The 15,450-nt window shown below is 41.8% G+C and overlaps 1 protein-coding gene across 8 annotated transcripts in view; it reads right to left on the bottom strand.

The window, feature by feature from the left end:
* Window positions 1-15,450, bottom strand: part of WT1 (WT1 transcription factor) — a 139,247-nt gene that overhangs the window by 19,479 nt on the left and 104,318 nt on the right. For 5 of the 8 annotated variants that reach the window (XM_064365056.1, XM_012452286.3, XM_012452287.3 and 2 more), the window contains exons 4-5: window positions 8,904-8,981; window positions 7,852-7,902 (exon numbers count right to left, since the gene is read on the bottom strand). In XM_064365056.1, the coding sequence (XP_064221126.1) occupies window positions 7,852-7,902; window positions 8,904-8,981 (129 nt within the window). The remainder of the gene's footprint in view (window positions 1-7,851; window positions 7,903-8,903; window positions 8,982-15,450) is intronic. The other 3 variants (XM_021665263.2, XM_064365054.1, XM_012452289.2) reach the window with 1 other exon arrangement.

The following is a 15,450-nucleotide window of genomic DNA, read 5'->3' as shown; positions in this document are numbered from 1 at the left end:
AGGGAGAGAGGCCCAAGTTTAAAAGACTAAGATGAAGCAATCTGCCAAATCCAGATTGTGGGATATTCTACCAGACAGCTGACCTGCTATTTCCACCAATAGCCTGAGAAGAAAAGGGAGGAGGGGGCTGTTATAAACTAGACTTAGGAGAGGACAACTACCAAATAAAACAAAACGCAACAAAACAATAAATCTCTGTATGAATACTGTACTCATCGTGTACTCGTATGAACCAGAGATTCCTGGACTTGAATTAATCAGCCCTAGGGGACTTAGGGCCAAAAGATCCAGGAGCATTCCCTAGGAATTCTCAGTGGTTATGCCAGAATGCTTAGGTTTAACACTTTACTCAATGAATATCCAATTTCCCTACAGCCACAGTAATTTCAAAAGTCACTTTCATGTCCATTTATCAGATCTTATTTGGGGAATGGATACTGGATTATCTACACTTAGAGCTGTTGGCAACCTGGCACAGATGCCACTAGATCAAAATAAATATTATTTTACTCTTTAAGTGTGACATGCTCCATCTCTTTATTTAAAAAATTAAAATTTTTAAAACACCAGAAATAATTAAATAGTTTTAAACACTTAGGATGGGAAAAAGCTAAGCATGATCCAAAAGTCAAAAACTTGAAACTATGAGACAAAAACTTACTATTTTTACCATAAAATAGATCTGACAGAAAACAACCTATTAACAGAATTAAAACACAAACCAGAGAAAATATTTTCATTACATGTGACAGGCAAAAGAACTCTTATAAAGAAAGAACTCTTTCTCTTTATTATTATTTTTTTTTTAGAGAGATTGTCTTACTCTGTTGCCCAGGCTACAGTGCAGTGGCATCATCATAGCTCACTGCAGCCTCGAACTCCTGGGCCCAAGAAATCTTCCCACCTCAGCCTCCCAAGTAGCTGGGACTACAGGCATGCCACCATGCCCAGCTAATTTTTTAATTTTTTTGTTTTCTGTAGAGATGATATCTTGCTATGTTGACCAGGCTGCTCTTGAATTCCTGTCTCAGCCTCCCAAAGTGCTGGGATTACAAGCATAAGCCACCAAGCCCGGTAGAAAGAATTCACAAATTAATATTGTTTCTAGATGAACTATCCCAGCTTCTAGCTAAAGCCAGCCTCACCAACTTATCTACGGAGCCCCTTCTCTCCCACTCCTTCAAGGACACTGTTTCAGTGATTCTGTCCCCTCCCATCCACCATTTTTTCCTCCTCTTTTTTTTCCTTTTCTTCTTTTTCTTTTTGGAGACAGAGTCTTGCTCTGTTGCCCACACTGGAGTACAGTGGCATGATCTTGGCTCACTACAACCTCCGACTCCCAGGTTCAGGCAAATCTCCTGCCTCAGCCTCCCGGGCAGCTGGGATTACAGGCATATGCCACCATGCTCAGCTAATTTTTGCATTTTTGTAAAGACAAGGTTTCACCACGTTGGCCTGGCTGGTTTCAAACTCCTGACCTCAAGTGATCCACCCACCTCAGCCTCCCAAAGTGCTGCAATTACCGGCTTGAGCCACCACGCCTGGCCCATCTTTTCCTCCTCTTGGTCATTCTCATCAGCAAACAAACATACAGATACTACTATCTAAAGATAAGTGACTAACTAAATAAAAGCAGAACAACTTAAAACAAAAACACCCCTTTTCCCAATCTTCCTCCCCAGCCAGCTAGAACCCCACTTTTTTGCTCCTTTTTGCAGCAGAATTCCATGAAAGCATGATCTTTCTGTGTCTCCAGTTCACCTCCTCTCCTTATCTCCTAAACCCATCTGTTTCAGGCTTTTGTGTCTTCCCTCTAATCTATTTAGAGGTAACTGCAGTTAATAGTCTGATAAATGTTTCCAGAATTTTTTCTTGCAGATATAAATACACCTCAAAATGTTTTTTTTAAAAGTTATCTCTGGGTGATGAGACAATAGATGAATTTTCTGTTCCTCTTTATAATGTTTTGGTTCTGTATAAATTTTTTTAAAAATCATAAGCCTGTGTGACTCTTATAAACAAGAAGCAAATAGCTGTTTTCGTTTTAGATAAAGTTGCTATCTAGGCATACAGAATACATCTGTTATTTTTTAAATGGAGAGTTAGAAATAAAGCTAGAATAAATAAACTTGTTCACTTTTAATAAAAAAACTCCTACTAAAATATGCAGTAGCTCCTCGTTCCGGAGAAACACTTATCTGGGTAACTTTTTATTAGTGTACCTTCCAGATCAATGTTCTTCTACCTAGAGGTTGTGATCTTTTCTTGGGCAGATGACAAGCAGAAGGATAAATGGTGAGCAGAGGGTCTCAGAAGAGATCAGGGATAGGAGAAGTCAAAATAAGGTATCTTCCACTCATCTGATGTAACCTTTCCCTCTCCAATACACAGACACAGACATAAACACACACACACACACACACACACACACACACTCTTTTATCAATCTTCATTAACCTCATTTCACCCCCCTGTGCTCAGATCACTGTATTTCTCATTTCCAACTTGGCCCCCTTCCCCACCCCAACCTTTCTTACCTATCTTTCCCATGCAGCTCATTTCTTCTCCAGATCAAAACAAACCTGGCATTTTTCCTCACCTCCACAAGATGAAAATAATTCCTTGCATTAAAATAAAATAATTAGAACCATGGTATGGAGGTATGTCTGCAAAGCCCAAAGATATTTTCTGAGTATGTCTTAAGAGGCTGAGAATATTTTCAAGAAGTCAACGCTATCATGACAACTTCACAATGGCCTATAAATATGCATTTGCTAAATTCAATCTCACCTGAAGCCAATCATTTTTATAAGAAAGAAAATGACACAAATGTAAAGGCGTGGACAGGGAAGGGTCTAAAAGTGTGGGCAACATCATTTTCTTTTCTTTTCTTTTCTTTTTGAGACAGTCTCACTCTGTTGCTAGGTGCCAGGCTGGAGTGCAGTGGCACAATCTCGGCTCACTGCAACCTCTGCCTCCCAGGTTCAAACAATTCTCTTGCCTCAGCCTCCTGAGTAGCTGGGACTACAGGTGCCTACACCACGCCCAGCTAACTTCTGTATTTTTTTAGTAGAGACGGAGTTTCACCATGTTGGCCAGGATGGTCTCGATTTCCTGACCTCGTGATCTGCCCACCTCAGCCTCCCAAAATGCTGGGATTACAGGTGTAAGCCACCGCGCCTGGCCAACATCATTTTCATCTGGGCTTTTGGGGGGAGTTTTAATTTTCTTCGCTGTGTAGTTGTATTTTCTCTTCTATAATTTATACACATTACTCACATAATAAAACAATTCAATACATTCATGAATGTGTGTCCAAAAACAAAAGGGTAGAAGAAAAGGCCAGCATCCAGGGGAAAGTAGAAGCAGAAAAGTGAGAAGCAAAGGAAAGAAGCTTCTGAAGCAGTCCACACTAAGTGAGAGGGACACAGAGGTAAGTCACCGTCTCCATCTTTATCAAAGCCAGGAGTCCCATTCTTCCTTCTGATTGGTAGAGTTAACAGACCCCAGGTAAAGTCGAATGCAAAGCAATAATACAGAAAAAAACTCTTAAACAGCATTAAATGGAACTGTTTAAAAGGAGGGAAATTAATAACTTGTTGCTGGGGGTGGAGATGGAGTAGGCTCAGGAATGCTGATATTCACAGAACTGCGGCTCTCCACCTTCACTTTGCATCTCAGGCTCCAGGAGCCACTTAAAAGCAAGCTATCTATTTCCAAGAAGTAAATCTCTTGGACGGGTACCTTATGTTCACGAGCCCATGAGGGAAGGTGCTGGGCTGTGTATTGGAGCTCTCAGCCAGAGAAGACAGCTATCTCTTTTGGCACAGGTTCTCAGGGATGAGACCATGTCTAGCGGGGATTTTCTCCAGATTCGACAGCCTTGGCCCTATCAAAACGCACAGCTTTGTTTTCACCATACATCACTCATTGTTGAGTCTTTTTTGTTTTTCCTCTCAAGCATCCACAGGTTGAATATTGCGTGTTCCCAACAGCCTGTGAACTTCTTGGACCAGCAGAAGGACATTCATTTTGCTGAGTACTCCTTTCACATTTCTATTGTGTTCGATTTCCCACTCCCCCTACCCGAGTCCCCAGAGAATAACGTCTTCCTTGTTTTAGTAACTTGGATCACAGTCAAGGTTGATGTGTTTCTCCATTTTGCAGGATATTTTCTTTAGAAGAGACAAAACAGAGGCCAGCAGAGTAGGAGAGGCTTGTTCGGAAATCAGCAGCCATTGAGAACACACAGAAAATGTTTTCAAAGAAATAGAAAGCAGATAACACAAGGCACCATAAATAGAAGTCTTCAAAATGGTGGACTCATACTTAGAAAGATTCCTCAGCAATGTTTTCTCCCAGGGACCCACTTTAAAAATCTAATTTCCTTTGTTTGGGGGTGAGGGAGAAGGAAGTGGTTCTTTCCATAAAGTACCTTCTCATTGACTTAAATTGAAATACATTCTCCCATTGGAAGTCATAAAAGTAGCTGTGATCCCAATGGGTGTGCAGAGATTAGAAAATGAGTAAAGGGAGAAGGAGGAGAAAGGAGTGGGTCAGCCACTCAAGTATATCCCACCTCTAACACAGCAAGTTTTCATTTCACCTGTCCACATTCTTCATAAAATCCTATCCCCACACGTCGTGACACTGCTCCCTAACATCTAACAAAAGATGTCTCCATGGACTTGCTTGGGACACAAGGAAACAAATCTATTCTTTGTGAAGCTTCTTTTTTAAAAAGTAACATTTTCAAGGAAAGAAGACCCGAACCAGCATTTAGTGGGGTTTAGTCTGAGGTACATGATCTTTAACAAAAAATTGATAATGCCTCTTTTTCATGAGTGATATGGAAATTATATCTTTCTTCTCTAAAACATGATTCAAATCACCAGTTTTCCTGTTATAGATCTACCTTGTCACATGATTTTTCTTACCATTGATTTTAAACAGTGTCAAGACACTGGTTATGAATGAAAAAAGTCATGTGTCTGAATTTGTCTTCATGGAATATCTTTTCTCAAATGTATTTTCCATGTTAATAGTTTTCATACCATGGCAAAAGAAAGTAAATCCAGTATCACAGAGAACAATGACCCCAGCCCAGATTGGTCTCCCCTGGAGAAAAGCCAAACTTTCTACTGGAATTACAGATTCAACTGAATCCAGTTCTGGGCTGTTCATGAGTTTGGAGAAGACAGCCAAGATGTCATCATTTTTGAATGCTAAAAGCAAGACAGACTGTGGGTCATGACACATCAGTGGGTGGTAAAATCAATCTAGTATATCATAATCAGCATTTTTAAAAAATGAAATGGGATAGAGAGAAAATAACATGCACAGCATGTCATAAGAGTATTGCTCAGTGTAAATCTGTGGTGCGTGTGTGTGGACGTGTGTATATGGGATCTCACTGTAAAGGGTATTTCTAACTGTGGTCACAGTCTAAAAGGTTTCCACCCATTTAAGAAGCTCTAATCTAGGGCCCAGGTCCTGGAGTCAGACAGAACTGATTCCAACATGACTGTGCAATTACTCACTATGTGACCTGGGTTAGTGTAATCTTTCCACCCTCCTCAGCTGAAAGATGGATGTGGCCATAGTATCCTGGGGATGTTGTAAGATCAGATCAGAAGAGGAAACATGCACAGCCCCTCATGCAGCACCCAATAATGTTCATATCCATCCTTAGATAAATGTCCAATTCACAAAATGGAATTGGAAATTCATGGATGCATAGAATGTCATATGAGGATAAATTCACAGCGTGAGAGAGATGGTAGACAATTAGCTAACCATAATTTTTTTCTCTGCAAAAGAGTTGTTCTTTTGCGGAATTATCTATTAGATTATGTAGCCCTTTTTATAACAGCTCCCTAAATAAAGTTAACATTCGAGAAATATACGTACGTGTGTGTGTGTGTGTGTGTGTGTGTGTGTATGTATATATATGGTTTGTTTGTCTTGTTTTGTTTTGAGAAAGGGTCTCACTCTATTGCCCAGGCTGGAATCCAGTGGCCTGATCTTGGCTCACTGCAATCTGCGCCTCCGAGCCTCAAGCAATCCACGCACCTCAGCCTTCCATGTAACTGGGATTACAGGTATGTGCCACCACATCTGGCTAATTTTTTTTTTTTTTTTTTTGTAGAGATGGGATTTTACCACATTGCCCAGCCTAGACACAAACTCCTGAGCTCAAATGATCCGCCCACCTCAGCCTCCCAAAGTGCTGGGATTATAGGCATGAGCCACCATGCCCAGCCAAAAAAATACATTTTTAGGCCAGGTATGGCGGCTCACACCTGTAATCCCAGGTGTGGGAGGCAGAGGCGGGCAGATATCTGAGGTCAAGTGTTGGAGACCAGCCTGGCCAACATGACTAAAACCCATCTATAACAAAAATACAAAAATGAGCCGGGCATGGTGGCAGTCGCCTGTAATCCCAGCTACGCAGGAGGCTGAGGCAGGAGAATCACTTGAACCTGGGAGGCAGAGGTTCCAGGGAGCCGAGATTGCACCACTGCACTCCAGCCTAGGTGACAGAGTGGGACTCTGTCTCAAAAAAGAAAGAAAGAAATACATTTTTATTTCAAAAATCCTTTCCAAGATGTAAGTAACAAACCAATGAAAACTCTTCTCATTTTTTTTTCTTATGCAGGACTGAACAGAGGAAGCTGTTCACACGCTGTGCTTCATCCTTATAATATAGCTCTGCCTCCTCAGCAAGTGACTAACAGCACGTGTCAAAAGACCTTAAAAAGTATCGAAATTATCTCAACTATGGAAAGATCCAGCTGCAAATACACGCCAAAATTCCTTATCTGTGATTTTTGTAACTGAACAAACAAACCCCTGTATTACAGCATGAAGACGTTTTTAAAACTGAAATGTACTGCTCACTTCACAATCATGTTCTGTGTATCCTTGCCGTTTAACTTGGGGAATATTATCAAGTTCTGAGGAGAGGAGAAAGGAGAAAAGGAAGGGAGCCAGGAAGAAAGAGTAGGACCAAGAAGCCCGGAGCTTAAGACGAGTTAAGAACAGGTAGAAAGACAGAAGGGCAAAACTGTCAGCAGTCCCCTGGATGGAAGACAGGAGAGAAATAACTTAAAATAACAGAAGGCTTCTTCTTTGAGGTCCAGAGAGGAAGAGAAGATCTGGATAAAATTGCTGAAAAATATTGGGGTGGAGTGAAGTGAAGACTCCAACAGTAAGTCTTGGAAGATGAAATAAAACTCTGTTGATTACTGAAGGATGAACCAAATAACAGGACTGGACCAACACAAGGAAGAAGAAACGGGGGTGGCTGATTGCGGAGTTTAAGCAGAGAAAAGAAAAAGAAACAGCTACAGAAATGCCCCAGGGTGCCGGGTATAGGGCTGGGAAAGGTGCAAATGTTTGGGAATAAAAAAAACTTTGAAAAACAACAAAAAACAAGTCTTTGCAAAGCCTGGCCTCAGACTTAGGGTAAGTTCTCCCTGAAAGCCTTAAAGGTAAATAAAGAAAAAGCAAGTAAGTTAAGACTGAAAGACTTGACTGATCTAACGGGAATATATGTAATGCCACAAATTCAGTATTTTGCGAAATATTCACAAAGAAATCAGCAGGATTTCTACTGCATCGTCTTTAAATTGTTTTCCAGGAGCACGCTGATGAGAAATGCCACTCCCTCCATTTCATCCCCAGCAGTGTACGACGAACAAGAAGAGGTGGGGACGGGGGAGAGAGACTCTTCCCATCCACCAAATGCTACCCTGATTACCCACATCAGTCCTAACTCCTGCATTGCCCCAGGTGCCAGTCAATAAGGCCTACGCCATTTGCTTGGCCATCTCCGCATTGTCCACTCACTTGCTCTGCCCTTCTGTCCATTTCACTGAGCTGGAGCTCCCAGCAGCAACTCTAGAAGAGAAGAAGAGGTGGGGAGTGGGGAATGGAGCATGCATGGCTCTGGCAAGCCCCCCAGATCCCAGAATCCAATGAAAAGCCCCTCAATACACAGAGACATCAAGCTAGCTGTCAAGAGTGCTGAACTGAGTCCCCAGTCCCACTGAGGCCAATGGTGGGGTGAAAAGAACCACCTGGAGGCTGCAAAGAGCTTGGGCTTTGGAATCAGATGTGGACTTGGAGTCCCAGCTCCAACACTTAGTAGGATGTGAACTTGGGAAGTAAGTTAACACTCTGAGCTTGGTTTACTCATCTGTAAACCAAGCAGTACTTAGCCCTCATGAGGGTGTTGGGAAGATAAGATGAGTTAACCTGGAAGAGCACCTGACACGCTGCAGGCACTTCACGAGTGTTCTATGCTACTGCCCATCTCTTCATATTTAATAGAAAATGAAAAGAGTTCTTTCACTGGTGAAAGCAAGTCCCACTGGCCTTCTTCATCTTTTTTTTTTTTTTGCTTTTAGGTGCAAAGAGTAGCCCCTTCCTATGTTTTCTGGCTGTATTCTCCCTATTACGGTTGTATGATCAAGTATGGAAAGAAAAACCCTGTTGGTGCAATCAGGTATGGGCATATCGGACTGTGGATTACCCAGATCAGCGTCACACAAATATGAATTTGGATCCTGGACTTTGCACACCCAAAGCACCTCTTGATAAGATAGTGGAATGGTTAACAACTGTGACATCATAGTAAAACACAATTATTAAATGAGGTTGAATGGTTTTGTCCCCAGTATTCCTTGTTCCAGATAGAGACACCGCCGATTTATGTTTTTGAAAATTTAATACTTAACAGAACTCATCAACTAGGGGAAGGAGGAAAGCATTCTAATGCCCCAGAGAGCTCTGCCCATTCTTCTAAAACTGTACTCTCTTCATAAGTTCTAAGCACCTTTAAAATGGTTCAAACAGGTGTGAGTTACTGTGGAAAGGCAATGGAATAGAGAAGACCTTACCCCTTTAAGGTGGCTCCTAAGTTCATCTGATTCCAGGTCATGCATTCAAGCTGGGAGGTCATCTGGTATAAATTGTCACTGTTAGAAAAACATCCAGAGTTAGAAACACATAACCACAAAATAATACTCTATTGTTTCTTCAAAAGCAACGGAGTTTTAACTTTTCTTGAGAGTGGAAGCCTCCACATTTTCCAGAATGACAGAATATCCAAGTCTGAAATTACGTTCATTTCATCCCACTGATGTCTGTACAGTTATACTCTTCATACACAGCAGAAAAGATGGGAGAGTAACTCGGAAGCATTTTTTAAAACCTTAGTATAGCAACCATTGAAGTTTCTAAAGAGGTATTAAACCTTTGAGGGGAAAAGGCTAAGGGGAGTGAAACTTTGAAAGGCAACGCAGGCTGGATAACTCAACATTAAAGTTAAAAGCCTGGAGCTGAAAGTAAAGACAGCAGATTAATTATTCGTGAAAAGGCCATTAAGTTGTTTTAATCAGAAGGATAAGTATCATGTGGATTATGAGGGTCTGAAAAGTCAAAGAGTGATGGGTGATAAATGGTCTAAAAGGCAAGGACGTGACAAGCAGAAGAAAGATGATGATAAACTCGATGCACAGCTGAAGCAATCATTTTCTATATGTTTTATAATCTTGGTACAAGTCAAACGTTAAAAAAAAAAACAGCCCAGTTCTATAAGATTTTATGAGGGGAAATGACTGATCGTTTACAGTAAGACTCCAAAGAAGAGTCTTACACCACCATGTAAACCAACCAAAAGCTGTTCCGTGCCCTCTGTATTTATCTCATTCCTAGAAAACGAGCACATGAATCAATTACCAGATATCTCCTAAGTTACCAAGCTCCATCAGGAATAAATTTAGGCCTGAACTGAAATGGTTAATTATGAAATTTGAGACCCAAGAAACCAAGGGTTTGCCTGGGACCTCTTGCTCTAAACACATTACAGAAGAAACATTTCACTCTACCTTCATGGCAGAAGTGAAAAAAGATAAGAGGCATTCAATATCTGATGTGTGGTTTCAGGTTGCAGATTTCAGACCATCTCTGTCTGGTCATGGCATTCTTAGGCTGCTTCACTGGGCAGAGGCAACATGAAATTTTAATTCAGAAAGGCTTTTTTCAGGCCAAGCATAACTGGGAACTTGTGGAGGGGAGAGGGAAATTATAGCAACTCGGAATAAATGAATTCTGTGCTCTCTTTCCACATAGCTTGATAAATCGTGGTGGAGTCCATCTGACTCTCATATAATAAAACTCTGAAAATTATTCGGAACTCCTTAGTGGTGGGTATACAGGATAAGGAGGAAATCAGATTCCAGGAGGGAATTTTGCATATGAAAAGTGAAGTGACTTCAAACTCAAAGTATGTGCCATTTCATTAGTCAGTGTATATCTGGACGCCGTCACTCATCCCTGTGTCTGACTAGCTATTATGCTACTACAATATCCTACATATCAATGAAAAAAAATGATGAGTTTCTCCTGCAGCTTCCCGGCTTGCAGCAGCAGCCCGTGCTGGTCTGTGCCACAACATTTTGCAATTCCACAAATTCTTGCTGTAAGGCTGGAGTAATTAATTCCTGAAGGACCCCAACTTTTATTAGAAGTGCCAGCCTGCTGCATTTACCACGGGAGAGTTTCTTGAACTTTCTTTGGGCTGACAGTTCATTAATAAGCGGCCTCCTCCACAATCTCTCTACTGGTTTTTGTTCTCCTGCGCCTTTTCATCAAGCAATCCATTTATTAATCTTGCCATTAATCTCAGCCAACAGGCATTGTATTCCCCAGGCAGCTCTATATTTTTGTCACTAATTTTTAAAAAATTGTTCACCAACTAAAATCACTCAGCCTCAGTTGACAATTTTCCTAGGCCCTTCGGGAATGTGGGATCTTTCTGAAACTATTTCATCCTTTCATATGACTCCGAAAATCATAATTTTCAAGAGAGCTGGGAAAGAAAGGTGAGTGACAGATGTTGACGCAGAAGGGTGAATGAATCCCAAATATCTAACTTTATGAGTTGGAAATTTTCTCACAGACTTAAGGAATAGTCTGACAGATTCCTAAGGTCTCTATGAGGAAGTATCCTAAAGAGAAAATTTTAAAAAAAATTGTTTTTAGATGGGGTCTTCCTCTGTTGCCCAGGCTAGAGTGCAGTGATGCTATATCAACTCACTGCAACCTCTGTCTCCGTGGTTCAAGAGATTCTCCTGCCTCAGCCTCGGGAGTAGCTGGATTACAGGCACCCACCACTACGCCTGGCTAATTTTTGTAGTTTTCGTAGAGATGGGGTTTCACCATGTTGGTCAGGCTGGTCTCAAACTCCTAACCTCACTCCGGTGATCCACCCGCCTCGGCCTCCCGAAGTGGTGGGATTACAGACATGAGCCACCCTGCCTAGCCAATATTTTCAATGGTATTTTCATGACCCTCAGAAGGCAAACCTTCTCAAATCCAGACCTATGTCTTACATATATAACTCTTTCTAGTGTGTACTTAATAAATACTGTGTACTGTACTGACTAATATTGTAGTCACTGGCCACCTGTGACTCATGCCACACATTAAAATGATAAGATTTTTGGCTATATTGAGTCAAATATGCTATTTGAAAAATTAACTTCACAGTTTCTCATTTTTTGAATGTGGTTACTAGTAAATTTCAAATTACATGTATGGCTTGTGTTATGTTCCTACTGGACAGTGATGTTCTGTAAGTTTTGGGACATTGAGCAAATCAGTGCAGCTCCCTGCCCCTCAGTTTACTCGTCTGTCCAATGGGAATATTAACCTCAATCAGTCCAGCTGTACAGGAATGTTGTGAGGTCCATAGAAGGTAATGCCCTCAACGGCCCTTTGAAGACAATACAGATAATATACTTTAATTTGTTCTAACCTACCAAGTTTTGCACGGCACTTTTACACATTCTCAATACTGCTCACAACCTTGCGAGGCAGATGTAATTATGAGTCCCCATTTATTAGATAAGGATTGAGACACAGAAAGAGGCCTAGTGCTGGCATGCCTGGTGCCTCCACCCTCACTCTGCCCTGCCCCTATGAAGGCACCCTGGCATTCTGTGGCCTCTGAGCCTCATCCTCTCACTACCATTCATATAATAATAATAATAATAATAATGATACAGACAAGAGTCTGGAGGTGAAAGAGAATAGGCTCAAGGGAGCATCATGACCTACTCAGTCTCTAGAAAATGACGATGCTGCAAGATGCCCCATGCGTCCTCTTCTGCTCACTAAGGACAATGTGCCAAGATCCCAGTAGAAGACCACTTTGCGATTCTAGCTATCCTGACTGCTTAGCCTGAAACTCTCAGAAGAAGAGAGAAGGTGGAGAGGACTATGGGAGAGAAGGACTTTCAGAAAATCCCCAAGCTACTAATAGGTTTCCTGAGGCCAGAGATAGGATCAGAGCACAGTTTCAACCACATCCTGCCTTCTGCTGGCTGGGGCTCCTCGCTGCTCAGTCAGTGGGCCTGGCTGGCACAGCCTTTCACGTGGAAGTCAATGACAGCAATGACAATAACGGCTGCTGGGGAGAGGACAAAAATGTGAACTGGAGCTAAAAGTACTGGGCCCAAGTGTGCTCAGGCTCTGATCTCTTTGGGCAATCGCTCAACACCCAGCTCTCATCATGAAAGCCCATGGAAAGAGGCAGCTTCATTCAAGGAATATACAGCCTCTGGCAAATGAAGCATCTAATTACTCAGTAACCACTGTAGGTGCCGACCACCTCATTCCCAGAGGAGATGAGATAAGCAGGTGGTTTGGCTCACAGCGACCACTGTGGTCACGTAGGCATTTCAGCTCCAACCGTCTAACTCTGCCTGTTCGGAAGTGAACTTTCAAATTGCAGGCTGCCAAAACGTATTCCAAAAGTCATGGTGTTCTTTATATTTTTTAAGTAGATCCTTAAAAAAAAAAAAAGTCACTTGTTTCCTATGTAAGAATGTTTGAAGTTGGAAGCAAGGGAAAGAGGAAAGAAACTTCTATAACTGGGATTAATGCAAGTTGGAGTAAAATAAAAGGAAGTCAGTCCTAGCAAAAAGGGGGAGCTTAAAAGGAAGTCAGTAGTAGATCATATAGAGTTTGTTTTGGCCTGAACTGCAGTATTATTAAGTTCTCGATCTCTGCACAAAAAGAAAGGAAGAAAAAAAACTCGGCTATTATCTAGACGAGAACTCCTCCACTCCTCAAATGCATGTGTGAGTCAAGCACATTTTCATCTTTAAGTCTGTTGATTACATTCAGCAGAATAATTCATGTCATCAAGGGAATAGAACCATCTAACCTGGCTGAGATTAGGGTCATCTCTGCCACATAGTTGCTGGCTGGCAAGGTGACATCGTGGAAGATGATCCAAAAAATAAAATAAAATAAAAAAGGCTCAAAGTAGAGATAACTGGCATCTGTCATTAGAATTCATGTTTCCAGCTTTTTCTGTCATAGCTGTGCCCCACACCAACAGAAGCCTCTGTGAGTTTACCTCTACCTAACAACCTAACAGAGGGTGCAGCCAGACTTCCACACACCCTTTTCCTGTGCTCTTCCCTCTGAGGTGCCTTGCAGCCTGCTTGCCTAGAAGCTTCTGCCCAGCAGGCCATGATGAATAATTATTTCACAGTCACCCTCTTGGTATTGTAATTTCTCTCAAGCTCACCAGCTAACCAAAGAAAAACCCACTGGGGATTCAATTTCTATTAATAAACACTTGGTCAGCACAAAAGTTACAGGAATATTTGGAACTAGATTTTTCCTCCTCCCTGGAGACGAGTTTAATTCAAGCCTGTGGCTTTGAGAACATTGCCCATCACCCTGGAAGCCATTTCAGACCTTCCACCTTCTGTCTTCTATGCGGTAAACAAATACTGATTTTGTACTAAGTGAAAAGACAGTGTAAAATGTGCATAGGTACACAAGTGAAAGAGGCATTGTTAATTATCATTTTATTTTTTGGGCATGGGCTGTCTTCTGATTTATGTCTATGTTGAAGGCCAACCCAAGTGGTGGATTAGCACTTCCCACTGAATTGTGGAACCCAAGATTTCCCAGAAACTCTACAGCTGCTAAGTAAGTTTCTCTCACATGAAAAACAATCTATTTGTAACAGGCTCCACTGTCAATGTCACCATTTGTGAATCATCAACATTCAATCCAAAACAGACTAGCAATGATAGCTTCCAGAGTCCGAGTGTTTTTACCTGCTAACAGGCAAAAGTACAGCAAAAGGAAATATCCTCATTTAAATTGGTAGCACAGTTGCTAAAGAAGAATATGCAAACCTAATAAAACAGCAAAAGGAAAATGAAAGTACTAGAATGCCTAAAAGAAACAATCAGTGTGCATGGAAATATTTTTCAAACACAGTGCACAGAACTTTTCAAAGTAGTTATGAGGATTAATCTTTCAAGGATGGGGGTCTCCAAGAAGATCAGCAAACAAATGAGGCAAAGGGACTCTGGGAAGAAAAGAGAGCAGAAAAGGCCGAGCTAGCTGCCTTTTCTAGGTAGAAAGTGGTGGGGGAATTGTGCCTAGTAAGGTTGGACCTCACTACTCCCTGCACTGACAGGAGAATGCTTTTCCCCGGGACCTTCTCTCTGGGCAAGCCCAAACCAGGGTGGTCCTGGAAGCAGTCATTCTTCCTGGGTCTGGATGGACAGGGAGAAAGGTCTCTGCCCTGCTATTCTTTAGGTGCCTGGACTGAACTTCACCCAAACAGTTCACACTCAGTGATAAAGATGAAGCTGGAGGAGTCTAGAGTTTCAAAGACAGCTGCTCTGTGAGTTAGGACTTCAGGAGAATGCTCAAGTCTGCTTCTGATAATGGCCTTCAGGGAAAACGCTGTCCTAAACCACTAAGAACTTTCTATTGAAAACTATGGGTAAAAGTTGTGGATAACTGGACTTCTTTCACAACTGTGGGAAATAGAAGATCATCCTCTAGTAAGACTGAGGACAGATGCCACCTTCAAAAAGAGAATAGCACTTATCCATCTAGAGAGAAAGCAAATGCAGAGGGTAGAAGGATGGATTCTGGAGGTGTATTACTTGAATTTGAACATGACTTCCATCCCTTAACTGTCACACTGGGGAAATTTACCTCTCAGGGCTTCAGTTTCCTCCTCTGTAAAATGGGACTGATAACCTGTTGTGTCCCTCAGACAGTCCCTAGGTGGATTAAATAAGTCAATACTTGCAAAGTGCTTACAGTGATACTTGGTACATGGTAAGTCTACAGAAGCACGTGCTCTTATGATTTACCAGCAAAAGTGATACATTGACTACACAAGGGGAATAATCAGGTGGGGAATCCTGCATGGTCTGGTGTCACTCGGTGATTCAGAGCACAGGTGGGCTGTGAAGTCAGAGAGACTGAGGATCAAATCCTGACTCTGATTCTCATGTACCGTGTGATCTTGAGCAAGTTATTCTGAGGCTGAACTTATTTCCTCATCAGTTAACTAGAACTTATAGTACCTGCCTCAAAGAGTAGTCAGAAGGGTTA

Source organism: Aotus nancymaae, unplaced genomic scaffold (genome assembly GCF_030222135.1).
Source record: "Aotus nancymaae isolate 86718 unplaced genomic scaffold, 86718_ANA_hifiasm-v0.15.2.pri h1tg000059l, whole genome shotgun sequence".
NCBI lineage: Eukaryota > Metazoa > Chordata > Mammalia > Primates > Aotidae > Aotus > Aotus nancymaae.
Note: the sequence above shows the minus strand (reverse complement) of the source record. Positions and strands in the feature narration are given on the sequence as shown.